Below are 20,223 nucleotides of genomic sequence, written 5' to 3' on the forward strand. Positions count from 1 at the left end.
GATCATGGGGGAAAGTAGTTTGCTGTTTAGCACTTGTGACCTAAATAGACAGTTAACCATAAGAATAATTTGCTTAATTTCTTAACACTTTTAAGGTTGTCTGAAAAGGTGTACATGTCTTTTCTTACTCTGTAACACTGAAATTTTTATTCCTGTCATGAGAAAGAAACATTCCTGTCCTGCAGTGGGAAATTAATTTAAATCTGAGGGCAAACCAATGGATCAATAATTATTCCTTCAGTGCATCTCCTCTTTCGTGTTAGCAGAGGTACCAAAAGGTCAAGGGCTGAAGTGCTGCCAAGTTCCTCATGCTGTTTGCAGGCTTTCACAGGCCTGGCCCTTGTGGGATGCCAGGTTGTATGTGAGCCCTTCCTGGTCTCATCTTGAGGTTTTCCTATCAACAGCAGCTGCATTGCAACAAATTAAGAATGGTTTAGAAAATGTATCAATCCTACAAGAGGCTCCACATTGGCAAATATTAAAAGTGTATGTGTCAGCACTGGGTGCTGAGAAGTGGAATCCGTTGTGCGGCGGGGTAAACCTGTGCTGTCATGTGTAGCCTTTGTGAATGATTCCCAGAAAGCTTCCTGCTCCCAGCACCACTAACCCTGTGCTTAGGGAGGCCAGTGGCCAAAACCTTACTGACTTAAATGAGCCACGGCCTGGTCCCAGCTTACCGGACCAAGCAGCATCCAAATAGCCCTTTGTGCCCTCACTCTGTCCACACAGACAGCCCAGTCCTGCCCTCTGCCAGCACAGTGCCTGCCCTCTACAGTGTCTTTCCTCTGGAGAGGACCTACCAGATGAGCATTTCCATGTGCCTGTGCTGCCTTCCTTCCAGTTTTTCCCACAGCTGATTGTCTCCCTGGGTTTCAAGTGACCAAGTGCTGGTCTTGGTTCATCAACAGTAATGCAGAGTTCCTGTTATGGGCAGGCAGGAAGGACTTGGGAGTGGAGCCCATCTGTGTCTGTGCTGATGGAAATTCCCCAGGGCCATGTGATCTGTTCTGGCCTCTTGCCTGCCCCTCTAGGGGAGGGTATTTCCATGCAGAGTTAGTCAGAGCCGTTTGTGTTTTGCCATGTTCCCAAGGTGATCAGTATCCTTATCACATCTATTTGCTTACTGGGCACCTGAAGTGACCTTTGCAAAGCTCTGCTCACCTTGTCCAGCAGGTAAAAGCAACTGAGAGAGGAAGGACAACGAAGTGTCTTGTCTTGGAGCAGAGGATGGAGGGTCCAGCAGGTGTGAGCAGAACTGGGAAGCCAAGGACTGGGCTGAGATGAATATCCCAGCACAGGTACCCTGCTGAGACAATGTGGAGTATTGGGGGAGTGAGATGAGGTGACTTCCTTGTTGAGCATCATTTCTGCCTGCTAATTCTGGGATGAAGCTGGGGTCCCTCTATAGAGAGGCTAAAGTTGATGAAAAAATGTTGGCTGGAGCTTGAGAGGTGGGGCAGCTCACCCACACCTTCTGCTTCTGCTCACAACCCACCTCCACTTCTGACTGCCACTTTGGGAGAATTCAAATGAGAATGGGCTGATCTGCATCCCCTGTTAGAAATGTATGGCAGGCTCACACAAATCTGTGCCTACCATACCTTGACACACAGGGCCCTGCTGGAGAGCACATTTTACATCCTTCTGCCTCACCTCTTCCCAATGTGCTGCTTCAGAGTGAAGGCATGGAGCTGTTAAATGAGACCCAAACTTTAGTACTTGATGTTGTAATGGAGAAATAGATGTGTTATGTACTAAATGTGTGCAGATTTAAAGAACTTTAGGGCCGGAGGAAGGAGAAGTGTCTGATGGTCAGAGCTGGCAGCTGCAGGGCTTTTGAGTTCTATTCCTCTTCTTACCAGTGATTTACTGCATGGCTCCAGGCGAGACACGTAACCAAGCTGGAATATTTTCTTCCAGCTGCAAAAGAGTTATAATGCCAAATATAAGGAGGGCCTCTGAGGTTTAACTAATTCCAGTTTATGGAAAGCTCAAGATCCTCACTAGGAAGCTGCTGAAGAAAGGCAAGTACTGATGTATTGTAGTATTTCACACTGCTGTTCATAAATGATCACATTGGTGAAAAGCAGTGGCTGGGCTCCCTCTGCAAACAAAAAACCCAACCCCGGTGAAGGGGGTTGGGATGTAGGGAAATGGGTGTGAAACCACAGCAGGAGGGGCAGCAGCAAACTCCACTGCTCCTTGTTGCTACATCTGGAGGTGACTCATGAACAAAGGTAGAGCAAACTTTCCCTGCTAAGAGGGTTGAAGAGGCTGAAGAAAGTTCAGGGAAGTGTGAAGGCTGCTTCTTGGCTCACCTGGTGCTCCCCTTGTTGGGCAGTGCTGTCTGAGATGTCTTGCTGGTTTTCCTTCCAGCTGGGCGGTGGGAAAGGCTGAACACAGGCAGAAGCCAAGATGTTTCTGCCAGGTTGCAACAGCCCCGGAGATGGAACCTGCGAGCAGCTGCTCAAAACGCTCTCTGGGTTTGTTGGGAAGGGCTCGGGTGCTGCAGAGCAGCTCTGCCCACTGCCCCAACCGGCCAGGCCAGGCCGAGTGGTCAGGGCCGTGACGCTCAGGGTGGCACCTGCTTGTCCAGCGCCCGAGGGAAGGGGCCCATTCACCAGAGGCTCAGCCACCAGGGATACGTGCCGGGATACGTGCCGGGATGCCGCAGCCCAGCAGGCTGTAGGACACGGCGCTGTTCAGCGTTCAGGACCAGCAGTGACCTGGAGGGTGCGCGGGCTGGGAGGGGAGAGGAGAGTCCCCCGCCTTGCTGCAGGGGTCTGGGAACCCTGCATCCACAGCCCTCCTGCTGAGGGCAGGGCTGGGCAACCGGGGAGGCTCTGGGAAGGGTCGGGAATCAGCCGGCAGCTGTGCGGAGCCCCGTGGAGCCTCCGGGGGGACTCGAACCCGTGCACGCCCGGAGGCCGGGCCCTGCCGACGCCCGTCCGCCAGGGGGCGCGCTCCCCCGGGGCGCTGCCGCGGCCCCCGCAGGGAAGCGCGGCCCTTGGGGAGCCCCGCCCCAGCCCCGCCGCCGCCGCCGCGGCCCCGCGCCCCGCCCACCCCGCCGGCCCCGCCCCCAGGCCCGGCGCGCAGCCGCCCCCTGGCGGCGGGGCGGGGCGGGGCGGCGCCGGGATCGCTCCGGGCCGGCCGCACCGGGAGTCCCGGTGAGAGCGCGGGGGGTGCCCGGGGACCCCGCCCGGCACCGCGGCGGGGGCGGCTCTGCGGGGATCTGCGGGGCCCGGCAGGCAGTGCCGCGCCAATCCGGTCCCCCCAGGCCGCGGCCTGCTTGGAGCCGGAGGGCGCCGGCCGGGTCCCGCAGCGCTCCGGCGGGGGGCACGCCCGTGGCGGGGGCTGCACCGGTGCCGGTGCGAAGGGCGCTGCCTTTGGGCAGGCGGGACCCGGGGCTGCGGGGCCGTTCGGGGCAGACTCCCACCCTCCGCCGGGCACGGGCACCGGGAGGGTCGACATCCCGGCCGGAAAGGGGAGGTGACATCCCCGGCCCGTGGGGAGGGCTGGGGGGAACCGGCAGTGCCTGCAAGTGCCGGCGGGGAACGAGCCACGGGAACTGTGAAGAACAGCCAAAAATAACCTGCTCTCTGGGGCGGCTGCCATCAGGGCCCTGGGGCTGGGCGTGGGGCTGGCAGCTCGGGGGAATTCACCGGAGCCGTGATTGGAAGTGCGGGTCTGTGTTGGTTACAGGGAGGAGCCGAGGCGCTGCGGGGACAGGTGTATCCCTCCGGGAGCTCTCGGCTTCCAGGGCACCCGGGAGCAGCTCCGGGGCGGCTCAGGTGTCCCCGGGGACGGCCAGGCTGGGACACACCAGCAGAGGCAGGACATCGTCCTCTTTCACCGTTCCTTTCCCATTTCCATGTTTCTTGGTGCCTGTGCATTCAGCCACAGAGTTTTGGGAAGAAATCTTGGCCTGCGTGGTCCCGAGGTCCTCCTCGGGATACCGCTCCTCTGGGGAGCAGGTCCGAGGTGACCGGGCGCCTTTCGGCTGCTCTGCCGCAGCTGTTTTGCTGCTTTTGGCCCCGTGAGTTTGAGAGGAAGCAATGATACTTATTTTTTCCTGCTGCAGCGCCACAGATCCCGCACCCCTGTGGATCAGATGTCTTGAAGCATTTCTGGGCTGAGCTGGTTTTTCAGGTGAGTGGGGTCATGGTGTGAGATGGTGCCCAGCCCAGGAGCGTGGCCCCCGGTTTGGGCTCAGCAGGGCTTGGTTATGCCGTATCTCTGCCTGCTGGGTTTGAGCAGAGCGGAGCCGCCTGCGCTTCCTACCAGGATGTGGCTTTTCTCTTGTAAAGCTGAGTGAACAAGCAGCAGCCTCGGTGAACGACTCTTTGTGGACAAAGTGTGTTACTAACACACAGAGGTAAAGGTGGACTGTTTACTTCGACGCTCACTTCCAAACCTACCTTCTGTGAAAGTCCCAGGGGGGCATCGCAACCACTCCCTGTGACCAGAGCTGTGTTTCAAGGGAGTGTAAAACACAAACAACTCTCCTGAAATGGTTTGGGTTGCAACTCCCCAGAGTGGTTGCACTTGGTGGGTGAAAACAAGCAGGAGGTATTCACCAGGCTGCTGTGTCCCACAGTGAGCGCAAGAGAAAAGATGCCAAACAAAACAGGAAGCCTTTGTTGAAGTTGTAAAAACTCTTTTAGTTTAAAAAAAGACATCTAAAAGGAATACCAGTAATTCATTGTACCTGAGTGTGTTGGGAATGCTTTTTCTAGCTGGGTCTTCAGCTTCTTCTGAGCCTCTCTGGGTGCTTGGATCTGGATCTGAACTGGTATGGTCCTGATTTGGGTCATTGCAGGAATGTCTGGGCTTCTAGATTTATTGACAAAGGGGCTGCCCTGGTTACAGTGGGCCTGATATCTATAAATGATAAATTATTTTATTATGGTTCCCTGATCCTTAGCCCAGTTGCTGTGTATCTGTTATCTGTTGCATGATGCAGGCTCCCAGGGTGGCTTTTGGTCTCCCCTGGCTGCAGAACTGGATTTGAACAGTTTTGAGGAGATGGAGGTGATGCCTCTCTGTCCTCCCTTCAAAACCACCTCATTCCCAAGTGGCGTTGAAGCAATATGATTTGTACCTGGTGACCAATTGGAACAGGCTGATGCAATGTGGGACTAATATGCAGGAGGCTTCTGGGGGGTTTCCACTCTATTAAGCTTCACACATAAGAAGAATTGGAAGAGAGAAGAGAGTGCATTTAGCTGCAAATAAATCACTTTAGAGAGCAGTTCTTTGCCCGAGAGATCGCTTGACTGCCTGTCTTTTTCTTCTCTGCTCTTGCTGCCAGTGCCTCAGGAGCCATGGTGCACCAGGAGTCCATCATGACTGACTGGGTGCTGCTGGGGCTGATCGTGGTGCTGGTCGTGCTGCTGCTGCTGACCATCTTCGGTTTCGTCGTCTACTCGGGGCTCTTCACCGAGGTGGTTGTGAGTGCTGGCTCCCCCCCTGTCGGCAACATGACACTGGCCTACAAGTTCAGGGTGGGCCCATATGGAGAATCCGGGCAGCTCTTCACGGATGGCTGCAGCATCTCCTCGAAGCTCTGCTCCATCGGTGTCTACTATGACAACCCTCACACGGTAAGGTGTGCCCAGCGAGGCCAGCACGCTCTCATGGTCAGCACCCGGGTTCCCGGCTCGGGGTGCTCCCTAATTGTGTTTCAGGCACGTGCAGCCCATCCTCTGTAGGTGAGCACTGGGGTTCACAAGGTCTCCCAGATCTACAGAGGATCCTCTGTGGGAAAGGCACCTGAAAGCAGATGAGATTTTGCATAATCCTGATTGAAAGGCATTGGGTGAGCAAAGCTTGGTATCTTCTGATATCCTCTGCTGAACAGGGTATCAGCAGGATAACAGATCTGGCTATGGAACAGAAGCCAGTGTTCAGGACCCGAAGGTGAGGCATTCCTTAGCATGTTCCCTGGAAGTGCAGCCAAGGCTCCTTCTGGACTTGAAGCTCTGTGGTTGAAAGCAGGTGGTCTCTTCAGCTTGGTCTGTTCTCATCCATACTCCTTCTCTCGTTTCTAGTGCTCTCATGTGTTTCTGAGCTTCCCTGTAGTTCTTCCATCCCCTGAGAGTTCTTACTGAAACCTCAGGTGCTGCGTGCTGAGGGCTCCTGTCTGATGAAACAGTTGCTCCATGATGCTCCTCAGGCTGAGAGGTGAGCAGAAAGCACGCTGCCTGATGGCTGCCAGCCAGAGCCCAGTACTCCATGGGAACAGTTAAAGGCAAGGAACAAACAAAAGTGCATCAGAACTTGTTGGGGGGGTGGAACCTGGCTGCTGATGCCGGGTGACTCTGGGGTATCCAAATAATGGCATGTGGGCATTTGTCTGGGGCAGACAGCCTGGCTCCCTGGTAATTCTGCAGTAGCTAGTGTGACCGTGGAGGAATCTGTGGGGAGGAGGGACAACAGAATGGCCAGCAGCTGTGCATGTGTGCTTGGGCACGTGTATTGGGGGCTGGTGCAGGGCACAGTGCTTGGGCTGGTAGCCCTCACCCAGTTCTTCTGCTCTGAGGGTGGCTGGTCCTGTTTTAGAAACCTTGTTTCATTGATTGCAAGATGGTACTCCCAAGGATTGGACCTGCTTTGCGGGAAGAACTTGTCCATGAAAACATAGTGCTGAGTGAGCTGTGACAGGAAGATACTGGAGGTGAGAAAGCACTGAGCTTGGCAGTGCACAGTGCAGCCTGGTGTGCTCAGCCACCTTGTGTCCTTACATCCTGTGATGCCCTGACTTGTGTCTACTTACCTGGATCATGGGAGGCAGAGAAGACACTATGGTGCCTCTTGGCCTGGGAAGAATGATGGCAAAGATGACTTCTCTCCTTAGGGTGAGCTGGGCAGAGGCAGGGTTTGACTAGGCATGCTTGGACACTTTTGTCTGGAGGAAGTGTCATGTTTGGAGCAGGAGCCATGGAGAGCGCCTGGGGGTGCCAGGACTCACGTGGTCAGAGCGGCCATTTCACTGCCACTAATTTGTGTCCTTGAGTTGAGCTCCTCACCTGGAGCTGAGAGTCCTGATGCTGCTGCTTGTTCTGCCGTGGTCTCCGGACGCAGAGCAGGCAGTCAGTGCTGTGGGAAGGGCTCAGTGTCCATTCCCAGTGCTGTCCTGCTCCAGGGGTGTGGTGTGCGTGTGCCTGCGGTTGCCCTGCCGCCTTTCAGCTGCCATTGTGTCAAGGGTGTTGTGCCTTGGCTCTTTGTTTGCCGAAGCCTGGGCTAGTAGAAGCCTGTACTGCTGAGGCCCACAGATACTGATAAGGATATTTGTGGTAACTCCTGCCCTGGCTGGCACAGGGAATGCTTTCCCTGGTAGCACCAGGTGAGGCTAGGAAGGAGTAACTCCACGTGAACCTGAAAATTTGGGCTGTCAGTACAGAGTCAAACTGCCTCCCCTTTCAGATCTTGTCTCTTTTTCTCCTCTTCCTGTAGCTGCTGCATCTCTGCCTTCACCCTGGGGCTGGAGAAGGCAGTGGGGCTGCAGGCCTTGTCTCTGGTGGCCAGCCAGGGTTTTGGAAGCCAGCTGTTCCTCCTTGTGGCAAGAGCCTAACCTGCCCTCCAGGGCTTGTCAGGCAGCCCCACAGACCTTGCCCTTCTCTGGAAGGGTTGCCTTTGCTCATGACATTGAGCAGGTGACATTGGCCTGAGCCTTCTGTCTCTGTAGTCACTGTGGTGGCTGGGATCCAGGGGGGCTGTGCAGGATGTAGCTGCAGTGCCTGCAGCTCTGCATAGTAACAGGAGCCCCCCCTCGCCTGCCATCCACAAGCACAGTGTCAGACCTGGTCTGCTGGAGCAGCTGGGGTGCTGGTGGGACCTTCCACGGGCTGATCTGTGGCTCCTGAAGTGGTTCCAACAGAGATCCACATGTCATCAACAGGCAGGTCAGGCCAGGCAGGGTGCTGGGAGTGAAAATGTGTTTGGGGCAGATGGTTCTCTTGCCTCTGGGCAGGTGAAGAAAGGGCCAGCTGTGGCTTGGTTTCTTGGCTGGAGACTGCAACGCTCATACCTGACGTGCTGGCTCAGGTGCAGAGCACCCCAGCATCCCGTGGGGCACCCTGTGTGCTCATATCCACTGAACCATGCTGGCATGGGAGATGGTGTGCACTGCTGGCTCCTCATTCCTGGAGGTTCTGTGGGGTGGGATCGGTCACCCAGGCTGCCTTTCCCCTGAGAGGAAGAGATGACCTCCTCCTCTTCCTCCTCATTCTCAGTGCTCTCCTGACCTTGGTGAAGCACCTTCTGGCAGAGCTGCCCCTCCCAGAGCTGGCCACTTGCGACGGATGTTGATTTGTCTCCAAAAATAGACCTTTTGTCATCAGGCAGCAGAGCGTGCTGGCTATGTCCCACAGTGTCGCTGGCAGAGTGCTGGAGGGCTCTGGCCAGCCAGCCACCCCCAGCCATGGCTCCTGGGGAGCTTGGTGCCCCCAAAACTGGGGCAGGAAGGGGCTGGTGACCAGCCAGTGCCATGTGGCAATTACTGTGCTGGTGGACTCATGGTCAAAGGAAGCTCTGGCTAGGAGAGAGGATGGAAATGCTGAGCTGGAGAGCAGCAGCCATGTGCTACTCTCGGCTGGGAGTGGGGCTGGGGGGAGCCCCATGGCCTGGAGCATGTGGGCTGCCTCAGGGTCATGCCAGGCCTCAGGGCAGCTGCTGCCACCAGCGTCCCTGGGGCTCCCTGCTGACTCTTGGCTCTCCAACATTCACACAAGGATGCTCCTCAAGTTCTGCCAAACCCCTGCCAGCAATATTTTATGTGTTTTAATGGACAAGATTAATATTAATTTCAACTACTTTTTTTTTCTTTTTCCTTTTTCTTTAATATTTAGCAGCCCAGAGGACTTGTCCCTCCTTTTCCCACCTCTGGCAGGAACAAAAATAACTCCTCAGTAAGGACTGAATGTGGCGGGTGGGTTTGTGCTCAGCTGCAGCCAAGCTCCTGCTCATGTATAGCTGTGGGCACATGCCAGGGCCTTTTGCCTGCAGTCTGTGTGCTCAGCAACCAGCCCGTGCTCAAGTGTTGGATAGATAAGGCCAAAATGCTCTGTGAATGCAGAAATGTCTTTTCCTCCAATCGGCAAAGCTGCTGGATAGGTTAAGTAATAATTTCCAGAACTGCTCTGTCAGGATGCTTGGGGGAACAGAGGCTTTGATCAGCACCTGCCTACTGGAAAAGACAAATCTGTTAGGGAAAAATTAGTTTTAAGTGGAGCATTCCTTCCTTCCCTCCTTCTGTCCTTCCTTCCCTCCCTCCCTCTTTCCCTTGACGTGGGCTTTGCCCTTGTGGGGCTACTTGCTGTGAAAAGGAAAGGAGGAGGGAGGAAGCAAACATTCCTGGCCTAGCATTGCTGCCCGCTCCAGTCCTTCCAACAGTTGCTCTGGGGCTGGGGTTGAACTGTCTTTGCTCAGGACATAAATGGAGATTGAATGTTTAAAGGAATTTAATCGAGATTTCCATATCTCCTTGTTTCATCTGGCTCTTTTCCCAGGGATGCCATTTACGGCTGCCTCTTGCTGTCTTTGGGGTGGATCTGCTTCTCCTTTCCTGCCCGGAGCAGTGATGGATGCTGGGCACAGGCCTGTGTGCAGCTCCCTCTTGCAGCGCAGGAGGGCAAGAGCGAGCCATGAGACGTGTCCCCAGCCTGATGGATGCTGCTCCACAGGCTGCTTTCTTCCTTCCATTTACAGCTGCTTGTGTTCCCCTTCCGGAACGGTCCCGCCGTGCGACATCAAAAAGTGTTTAAGGGAAAGGCAGGGCAAGGAGTGTGGAGAGAGAAGTTACACTGCAGGAGGCAGCTTTGGTGAGCTTTAGTGCAGCAAAGTTAGGGATGAGATAAGGGAGCACAGATCCCCTTGTGGCGTTGCATGGGCATGGGAACCAGTAAAACGCTGGCCTTGGTGCATCCTCTCTCTGCTTCACATCGTCCCTGTGAGAGTTTTGTGACACCTTTGTGCCTTTAGGTTGTATCAGGGAAAGTGGCTGGGTTGTCCTGCCCCCTCCCACATTCCTGCCCAGGGCTGTGGGTAAGCTTGAACTCGAGTGGTGGGATTCTGTTAAAAACTAGAAATCAAAGTTTTGGCCTGGGTCAGCTTTGGTGTGGAGATGGCTGGAGTCCCGTGGGCCTTCATTGTGCTGGTAGCAGGGGTTTGAGCACCCCACTTGCTGGGCTGAGAGCCCTGCAACCCATGGGAGGCATCCTCAAATTTGTAAGGAGAGCATCTTTTAGGTTTTGTATGTTGTTGGGGTTCAGGATAGAAGTGAATGTTTTTCTCTTTGTGTTACTACAAACAGCTGGGTGACTGCATGCAAGTCTTACCTGCCTCAGTTTCCCCACCCCAAAACTACCATACTGAGTGTGCCTACTTTGGAAGGACCCAGCAGCCTCTGGATTTCTCTCCAGCTTAGTGCCAGTGGCCCATGCTGCTTGGTGGCATGTGCACATGGCTGCCAGGTGACTTCCTCGGGGGTGGGGTGGAGGCAAACCAGGCAAGCTGTGATCCCATCTCTAAGCCCCCTCCATGATTTGCAGGGGTGTCCAGCAAAAGGGGATGGCAGTGACCACTTGGTGACAGTGGGGTCTCTGACGCAGGATCAGGAGACATTTCCTGCAGTGACTGTCACCTGTGACATGTTTGAATGAGCTGCTTGGTGGGGTTTAGCTTCTCTGCTGCAAGTCCCTCTACCCTCCAAGGAGAGGAGCAGCACCTTCCCCACTGGGCTGTGCATTTAGGCTGGGAGGAGTGTAGATGATTTAGGCCTGGATCAGCCTGGGTTAGGACTAGGCACCTGCCTTGGTGTGCCCAATCATGCTGGGCCATTGCTTTTACTGTTTTATGGCCATCTCCTGCCTCCATGCTCAGCAGATTGAGGTTTTGGCCAGTTTCAAGCCTCTCTCTTCTTCTGACCCTGTCTGTCTGTCTGTCCCCTTCAATCAGGTGTCTCCAGAGAAGTGCCGCTTCGCCATAGGCCGCATCCTGAGCGAGGGAGACGCAAAGCCATCGGAAGAGCAGATCCAACGGTTCCAGAAGTATGGCTTTAAGATCTTCAGCTTCCCTGCTCCCAGCCACGTGGTCATGGCCACCTTCCCGTTCACTACGCCGCTCTCCATCCATCTGGCAGTCAACCGTGTCCACCCAGCCCTTGACACTTACATCAAGGTTAGCGAGTGTGGTGTGAGGAGCGTTGCATGTGTTCAGTGGGCTGTCAGAGGCTTCTCTTTCTGACAGCTGATGGGGCTGCTCTGACATGTCATCTCTTGATGCCTTCCCTTGGGCACCACCATCAAGATCTCTTCCTTTTGCAATCTGGCAGGTAGTTCCCCAGCAGGGATGTCCTTCCATTCGCTTGGTGGGCAGAGGGGTGTCTTTTCTGCTGTTTTGTGTTTACGAGAAGCAAGTTCTCATCTAATAACTTGCTGCTTTTCTCCTTAAAGCAGAGATAAAAGCTGATTTTCCCCTTGAGTCTCTTTCTTGTTGTTAGGATCTGGCAGGTATGGGCCCTTCAGTGTAATGCTTCGTGTCATGGAACTTCTGTTTTGAGTGCCAGCCTCACCGGTGGGGCAGCTGTCTTCTTCAGGGACAGGAGGAGAAGTTAGAAACTTTCTGGCCTGTGGGCTTATGAAAACTTCTTTTCAAGCAATACATTGAAATTTGCTGCTCTTGGCCCTGGCTGGCAGCTGGCTGCTGTTTGCTGTGTTTGCCCTTGCCCCTGAGTGGCCACCCCTGCTGCTTGTGGTCTTTTTGAAGCCAGCTCTGCTGCCTTGCTCTGGCAACCAGAGCAGCCGTGGCAAGGGTGTTCCTAAGCGGCATATCTGACACAGATACCTCCAGATGCAGGCTTTCCAGAGAGCAAGGAAGGTCCCAGCCAGCTGGATGATGGAGGGAAGGGACTGTCCTTCCCAGTGGGGGCGGATGCTGTGGAGGGGCCGGTGCTCAGCCCTTAGCTTATCTGACTGTCGAGTTCTGACGCTTTCGTTGGTTCGTGTTGAAACACACTATTTATAAACTTGCTTTTCCTGGCGAAACTCCCAGCCTTGTGGAGGAACCGTGTGAATCCCTCCAGCCTGCGCTGTGCTGCAGGATGGCTGCCTGGGTGCCAATCCTGGAACTTCAGCTGGGGCCTCTTTGCTGACCCTCTTGTCCACCCCAGCCACAGGGAGCTGCCCGCTGCTACTGGTGGAAGATGCATTAACACTGGCAGTAGGTGACACCACCACTGCTGCTTCCCCCCGATCTGGAGAGCAGAAGCAGTTCCCTGTTCTCATCCTCTCACTCCATCCTCTGTGTCTCCTCCTGGAGCTGTGCCGGCTGTTTTGCTGCGGGGGCATCGGGCGCTGCTGCCAGCCCTGTGGCGGACGCGCGGGCGTGCACAGAGGGGGCTGGCGCGGGCGGGAGCATCAGGTTGGCCGCGGGAGCGCTCGGAGACACCGGGCTGACGTTGCCTGAGTTGGGGAAAGGTCCCGGCAGCGCATCTGTCGCATGAGAGATGGAGTTGTTAGAGCTAAAAAGGGAACCATGGGTCATTCTGGGAGCACCTGGGAGTGTTTAATGGGAGCGGCCGATTTCGAATTAAAATAACTGAAATCAAACGGAAGTGCAGCGCCCACAGCCACGTGCAGAGGGAGGGGACACATTTTGATCTCTGCCCCAGTCCCAGCAGCACGTGGGTCAGGGTGCCTGCGTCTGTCCAAATGTCCTGCAGCAGAGCAGGGCCCCCCTGCCCATCTGGCAATGACCGTGGGGACACAGGCAGGGAGAGGGTGGATTTGCCATGCCAGGTGGGGCAGAGGGGAGTGGGTGCTGCTGCTCCCTGCACACTGCACTGCGGGGGATGCCCTGCCTTTCTCAGTGTGAGTCTCTTTCTTCACAGGGGACTTGGGAGGCTGTTTGCAGCCGTGCCAGCAGCATCCCTGCTGCTTCTCTCGTGTCGTTGCTGCTTCTCCCTCGGACTGGACTGTCTGCACCCCTGCGGCTGTTCTGGCATTTCCTGGGGTGGAGGGATTGGGAGGGAAGGGGGAAACTTTCATGGAAACAGGTGACCTGTGCCCGCTCGGTGGTGGGAATGGGGGTTGCCATGGAGACAGCTTCTCCAAATAGCATCCTTCATCCCACCCCCAGAGCCCAACTCCCTTAAGCAACCCGAGAGAGTAGCGAGACAGATTTGCTTTATTTATTTATTTATTTATTTATTTATTTCCTGTGTGCCTGCTTTGGGAAGGGTGCTGTTAATGAGAGCTGGGGGTCAGGCCTGCCAAGAGCAGGTCCCCCACAGGTCTCCCATCCCAGCAGGTGGGATGGCAAAAGCCATGAGGCATGAAAGGGGGACTCAGTGGCAGGGTTGAAATGCTGGCTCCCATGGAGAGAGGGAATTAGAGGAAGTGGGGGGAGGATGACATGGCTGCCTAGTCCTAGAAAGAAGTTGTGGGAGAGCAGGAGATGGAGAGGAAGCTGAAGGAGGCCAAAGAGGGTTGCAAGGTGGGGAGGGAGGGCAGAGAAAGCTTTGGAGAGGCTGAAAAATAGAGAAGAGGAATGGGAGGAGAAGGGGACTGGAGGTGGGCGTGTAGGGCAAAGGAGCTGAGGGTTTGGGGTCCAGCTGAGGAAAGAGGACAGTGAGAGGTGGTGGGGAAGTCTGGGGCAGAGTTGAAAGAAGCCTTCCCACGGCTTCCCATGAGGTTAGCTTGGGGACATCTAGTCCTGAAGGTTGGTGGATGTGGATGAGATGTGTGGCTCCCTCTGGGCTTGCTGGTGCTGTGCAGAAGTTAACCAGGAATGCTTGTGGCTCATGTTTCCCAAGCAGTGAGGGTGCAGTGGTGCTGGCTTTCAGCAGTCTTGACTTTGTATTTCCCAGTCTGCTGCTGCTTTGGAGGGACAGGAAAAGTTAAAAACAAATTTTGAACAATAATTTTCAAAGAGAATTCTTTTAATAATAATGAGTCTCCTTTCATTAAGGGTGGAAGGGAGGTGGGCTGGCATGGAGCAGGAGGTCTCATGTTCAGGCTGTCCTTGCAGCATACATCTTTGCCCCCCCGGCTCTTGTGAGCTCAGGAGCTGGCATTTCCCTGAGACTCTGGGTGCAGGCATGGCTTTTGGGAGCTGTGGGGAAATGGCTGCAGCCATCCTTGGCAGGTAAGAGGACATCCTTCCCCAGGGATGGCAGGCTGGCAGTGACTTACTGTCTAGAATCACCTTCTGAGGAGCCCAGGAGAGGCTGCTGGCTCATTACTCTGAACATGGGTTATTTAAGGCATAGGCTGGGGTTATTTAGTGTCCCTTAAAAGCATTTCTTCCCTAATAACCTCTGATGTTGCTTCTCCCTGCCTCCAGGCAGGTGTGCCCTGCTTTCCTGGGATGTGCATTCCTGGCCCACAACACAGCTGCCTGTCAGACCTGGCACTCCCAACTCCTGGGAGCAAAGGAGAAAGCTCTTCTCTGGCGGGGACCCTTTCTGACAGCTCTGGGAGTGGGTTATTCCCCTCCTGCCATTTCAAGGAGTGTTTCTTCTGGTTTAGGTATACTGGGCTTTCTGTGGTGGGCTGTGTGTCCCTGCATCTCTCTGCATCCTTTCTGGCATCTAGTGGGCACTGCTGGGTGGGTGGGCTTAGACCTCCTGGCTGTTGATCTCCTCTGGCAGCTGAAGAGGTGGCTAATTGCATCCAAGGCAGAGCTGCCAGGTGTCTCCCACTGCAGCCCTAGAAGTGCCTCGTTCAACCTGTCCTCTTTCTGTGGGTTTTTTGGGTCAATTTTGTGCTCTCTTCATCCAAGGAGGATGTGGAAGTGGAGGGATGCCAGTAACATCCTGGCTGCCTTGCACCCTCCAGAGCACCAGCTGACTGACCTCAAGCTCTGACTCTGCCTAACTTGGAAAACTGGGGTTTTATGTCTTTAGATGGTCTTGTAAAGGTGTCCTTCAACTTCAGCAAAACTCCCAGTTTTTTTCCTCCCCCTGGGCTCTGTAATCACAAGTATCTCACTTCCATGGGCTTGTGAATCATCCCTTTGCAGTGCAGATCTCAGGCAGCAGTGGCTGAGTGATGCTAGGAAAGATTTGGGAGACTATCAGGTTGGCTCCTGCCTGACAGACGCTGTCGTGTTCCTCCACACCTCAGCTCTCCATAAAAGGAGCTCCACAAGGTGCTAGAAAGACATGGCTTGTTCCTGTTTACAGCCAGGGAAATGTGTTATTCCTTGGGCCATTAGCTTGGAGCAGGCTTTGCTCCCTTGTCAGCTATGGCAGTTTAGGATGAGGTCACCTCTGGCCTCTCTCTTTGCTAAGCTAAATATACAAAGCTTGAAAAGTTGCCGTGTTTTCTAGTGCTTTCCATATTTTCTGGCCTTAATTTCTGGTTTCTTGTTTGGACCTGTTTTGTACTTAGAAAGTTCTGTGACTTGTCAGTAGCTCAAACAGATGCTTTATTTCAGCAATGGTCATACTGCTGTGGCACATGAATCTCTGGTGGAGATCTTGTCCCCTGCCACAGACCCCCAGTCCTGGGTTTGTTCTGAGCCAGCTAATAGCAACTTCAAACATGTGCCTCTGCCCTTTGATGGAGTTGTAGTTCCTCGATTAAAGATGGGAAATGATGCCAAGTCCTACGTCTTCTCTGAGCTTGATTGAATGGCACGAGTGCTGGTTTGTTTTATCAGTCAAGCCCGCCCTCCCCACAAAAATAAATCGTATTTGCCAACAGGATCTGACAGCTGTAAACGAGTGGTTGGCATTAATTATGCTGATCTCCTTTGCTTCCTGGTGATCTGGCCCAGTTGCAGCCATCCGTATACTTTGCCTTGGCTGTCTTCGCCTGGCCAGTCTGTGCTTGTTCAAGTCAGCTATTTACCCACTGAATGTTGGCAGGTACAGGCTGCTGTCTCTCCTGGGATGTTTTAGTATCTCCAGCTGGCCAGAGATCACCCTTTGACATGTGGACAGCTTGTCAGCAGGGACTTCAGCATGTTAAAATGGGCCTGTGAGCCATGTATTTTATCTTGCCGTGGAAGAGCAAACATTTCACCCGCATGCTCTGCCCACGTCGTCTGACTTTGTCCCAAATTCAGTACAGAAATACTCAGTGAACACTCCTCCCTTCTCACTGGTGCTGCTGAGGTTTTCCCTGGCTGACCTATCTGGGATGTGTGCCATCCTTCAGACTCTGCTCCCCTACCTAGTGTCCCAAACAGCTCTGTAACGTGGATGCCTTTCTGTCTGGGGGCAGCTGGGAGCCTAAGTGGTTCTTTATGGCAGCTGAGCCTCAGTGCCCTTGTGAGGCTGCACTCATCTTTCCCCTCTGGCTCTCCTGGCTATGCTGCTGAGCCTGCTGCCTTTGCTCAGATCTGTTGAAAATCCTTTTCTCCCAGCTGTTTTAAATGAAGGTCTGTGGATCTATGTTCCCATCCCAGGTGGTTTGTGTTTTAAAGGCCATCCTTTTGCTTTGCTGTGTTGGGAGGCTGGGGTTGGGGGTTGGGAGCAGATAAAACATTTGCAAAAATGGCTCAATTATTGGGATGTTTTTCCACTTAAATTCTTTCTCCTGGATGATTTAGTTTATTTATTTCAGGCTCTATGCATGAAGCATTTTTAAATGCCAGCTTGTCGTGTGTGAGCAGCTCAGGCTTCAGTCTGCACGTGTGTGAGAGCTGATCACAGTGGCAGCTTCAGCCAATCAACTCCTGCCTGAATTTTCCTCCAGAGGTCTAGGAATTACTAACAGATGTCTAGTCCTGTGTTCTTGAGTCACAGCTTCATTTTTCCTTATGAACTCCTTTGCTCTTCTGCAAGCTCTGTGGACCAGAGGCTGAAGACTACTGCCTGAGGTGGAGCCTGTGCTGAGCCAGGGCCACTCAAAGCCATATGTCCATCTCTCTAGAGAGAAGGAGGAGCAGGATACCTCTATCCAGAACGTATCACCACTAACCTGGGACTTTGCTGCCCTCAGTGTCTCATCATGTGGGTCTGGCAAGACTCATCCAGTTTATGTTCTTCCTCTTTGCATCAATGGGTCACCCTGCAGAATATGCCAGTGTCTTTCTGCAGCCCTCAATCTTTCTCATGCCTTCTTCCCATGCCCCAGTGTGACTGTGGGAGGGTGCTGGGGATAGGGGTGGTGGCTCAGCTGCCTGGCTGGGTGGGATGACCTTCAGTTTAAGCCCATGTGCTCTTGAGTGTAGGTCTGTAGGGTTCCCAAGAAGACAGGAGGTTACCTGACACTGCTGGTAAGTGATCCTCACACATGAAATAATAACAGGGGGGAAAAAAGTCCTAGAGAGTCATAGAGGATTTGATGTGTCCATCTTGTGTTGATGGCAAGGACGAGACCAGAGTTGATAGGTTGACAGGCCAATGGGCCTTGGGCTGTCAGGCATTTGGAGTAAGGATACAGAGTCCAGGAAAAGCTGGGCTGTAGGTCATGTCACTTGTAGCTCGTGCACTGTTCATGGACCATTCCTGGTTGTCCACCAGCCTGGTTGATGTTGAGGACAAGCACCAGAGAACGCCCTTGGCTGGTGTGTGCTCTCTGCCAGGAGCCAGTGAAGCTCTGGATCTTGGGCTGGGCAGGAGGAGCAGGCGTGGGCACCGTGGTGCTCCAGCTCGAGCCTGTCCAAAAAGTGACATGCAGCGGCAGGAAGCAGAGAGGGACCCCGAGGTGTCCGTGCCTTTGCGGGCACGTTCATCTCTCGCTGACCTGCACTGACAGCTGGTTTTCAGTGGGCTCTCTGCAGCGAGGCCGCCCGCTCACTGCTGGTTGGCACCCCCCAGCTGGATGTCACATCACATCAGCTCGTGCATTCACAGCGACTTTTAGTAACTAAATATTTTTAGCGACAAAACCATCCAAAGATGTTTCAGTCCTGCAAGCGAGAATGACCTCGCCTTCAGCGTGGGGAGGGCAGGATGCCCACGACGTCAGGCTGGGAGCTGAGCCAGGTGGAAGGGAATGTGGTGGGCAATGTCGTTCAGCGCCGTGGGGACCTTGGGAGCGGGGTGGGCTCGGTCAGCGGAACGGGTCCGTTTAACCTGTGTCTGCAGGGAACGCGCTCCTCCCGCGCAGCTGATGGAACATACGGGGAGCTCTGCGTCACGTCTCCTGCCACTCGCAGCAGGCATCCCCACTTCCCTGTTTCCCCAGAGGAATGTGGCAGCCCCAGGCCACTACTCCTCTGCTGTCAACTTCTCCCTGGTCCTTGCAGGTGGGCGGTGAATTCGCACTGGCCGTGCTTCGTGTTCAGTGCTGACAAGACTGACCTGTGCCAGGCACGCCAGTGTGCACCAGTCAGTGTGTGCTGGTTTCCCAGCCTGTGCTGGTGCCATTCCTGCAGTTCTGCTGCCTTGTGCCTGCACACACCTTTCCTCTTGCAAGCAAACTGTGCAGCTTCTGTTTTGGCTCTGCTATTCAGCTATTGCACAGGGGCAAGTGTAAAACTGCAGCTCTGACAGCATTGCTGCTTTGAGCAGGAAAGGTTTGCTGACCAAATTTGAGCTTTGGTAGTTAAAAGGCTCCTTCCCTGCCTCTGCAGCTTGTAGCATGTGTGAAATTACCCGGGTTTTCCTCAACTTCTTGTTGACTCTGTGCAAGAGTCTGTCCCAGCAGCAGGCAGGAGAGTCCTGGTTCCAGGGAAGCAGCTGCTGTGGGATGCAGGCTCCTGCCACTTGGCCTCCCAGTTCTAACTGATTACAAAATGGGAACAGGCCAGGTTGGAAGGGACCTGGAAAGAGAGTCTGGTACAACCATTCATGGGAAAGGGAGCGTGGTTATCTAGCACCCAATTACATCTTGAAAGCCTGTGGTGATGGGGCTTCCATCACATCCCTGGCGAGGCTGCTCCATCTGGCAGCTCAGCCCCAGGTCTCTGCCTCAATGGGTGCTTTCCTGTGACATCCAGCATTTTGATCCTATTGCCATCCCAGCTCCTTTTTCAGGAGCGTTTCCAAAGGCAGCTCCTGGAAGAAGAGTGAACTTCAAGTGCCTGCCCTCCTATGCATGCCAAACTGTGTGGGCATCCCTGATGGCCCAACAACCAAAAGCCTGGACCAGTGTTGGCTGTCAATCAGTGGTCCTGGTTGGGGGCATTTTCGTCCCAGGAGGGAGTAGGAAGCCACCTCACCCTCCTGAGCTGCTGCTTTGGAAAGCTGGGAGAGCAGCCTTGTAATGACTTGCTCACCCTTGCAAAATTATCACAGAGATGAATCTTCTCAGACAAAAGGTTTGCTTCCCCCTCTCCTTTGCAGTGAGGATTAATGATCACGGGAGAAGCCGGGGATCTTTCATATGGGTGTCCAAGGAAGAGAAAGAACTGAAATGGTTTGCCTTGGGCAAGGGGGGAGAGTAAAATACTACAGTACTTTTCTGTCAGATCTCTTTATCGACTTGATCTATTCATATGCTCTCCCCAGATGTATTTATAGAGAATCCCAGAGGATGCAGTCAGTTCAAAAGGTTTTCTTTGTCAGGCATTGGAGACGTGTCCAGCTCTTTCCAGCAGCGACAGTGTCCTGAACCTTGGGGTCTTCCCTTCTTGACAGCTAGTCAATTAACTCAAGGATGAGATTGATCTGCCTCTCTGTGATTATTTAGCTGGGTCTTAATGAGTTTTGTCTGGACAGGTTCTTCCCCATAGCCCTCTGAGCCAGACCTTGCCAGCTGTGCCAGGCTTAAGAAACAGCAAAATTAACCCAATCAAATGCGGAACAGCTTCACAGAAATATTGCTCTTTTCCAACAAATGCTGTTGGCCCAGTTTCCCTGGCTGTGAAGCTCCCACTTTGAAACCTGTGGAGCAGGCAGATAATACATTTGAAAGCAGCGGCATTTTTACCTCCAGAAAAGGGACCATTGTGCTGTGACTAACTTGCACTTTCTCGATTCTAGTTATGTAAAAAATGGTAGGAAAGGCCCTGCTTTGAGGAGGGCAGGAGAGTGAAAACATTTCTCTTCTGCACCGAGTCAAAATATGGATGGATGAATCACGAGGTTGGGTGGTGATCGGATCACAGGGACGAAAGAACAACATCAGTTCTTGCTCCTCCTCATGCCTAGAGCGTGTGTGCCGTAGGCAAGGCACAGCTTTGGGGCTGCACCGGTGGCTGGGGCACCAGTGAGGTGGCTGAGCCCAGCTGTTTGCTCTGAAGGAAAGGGTCACACTGAAAGTCTCTTGGGGTCTCTTTGTTTGACAGGGAGATACACACAAACCTGTGTCTTGTCTGCCCGCCTGC

General features: G+C 54.0%; 1 protein-coding gene across 1 annotated transcript in view; it reads left to right on the top strand.

Moving 5' to 3' along the window:
- The first annotated feature begins 3,089 nt into the window (after nt 1-3,089).
- The window catches only part of TEX264 (testis expressed 264, ER-phagy receptor), a 39,458-nt gene continuing 22,324 nt past the window's right edge, over nt 3,090-20,223 (top strand). Inside the window, exons 1-4 of the mRNA XM_048315692.1 lie at nt 3,090-3,167; nt 4,082-4,149; nt 5,312-5,603; nt 10,957-11,178. Coding sequence (XP_048171649.1) covers nt 5,325-5,603; nt 10,957-11,178 — 501 coding nt within the window. The 5' untranslated portion in view covers nt 3,090-3,167; nt 4,082-4,149; nt 5,312-5,324. The remainder of the gene's footprint in view (nt 3,168-4,081; nt 4,150-5,311; nt 5,604-10,956; nt 11,179-20,223) is intronic.

Source organism: Corvus hawaiiensis, chromosome 11 (genome assembly GCF_020740725.1).
Source record: "Corvus hawaiiensis isolate bCorHaw1 chromosome 11, bCorHaw1.pri.cur, whole genome shotgun sequence".
NCBI lineage: Eukaryota > Metazoa > Chordata > Aves > Passeriformes > Corvidae > Corvus > Corvus hawaiiensis.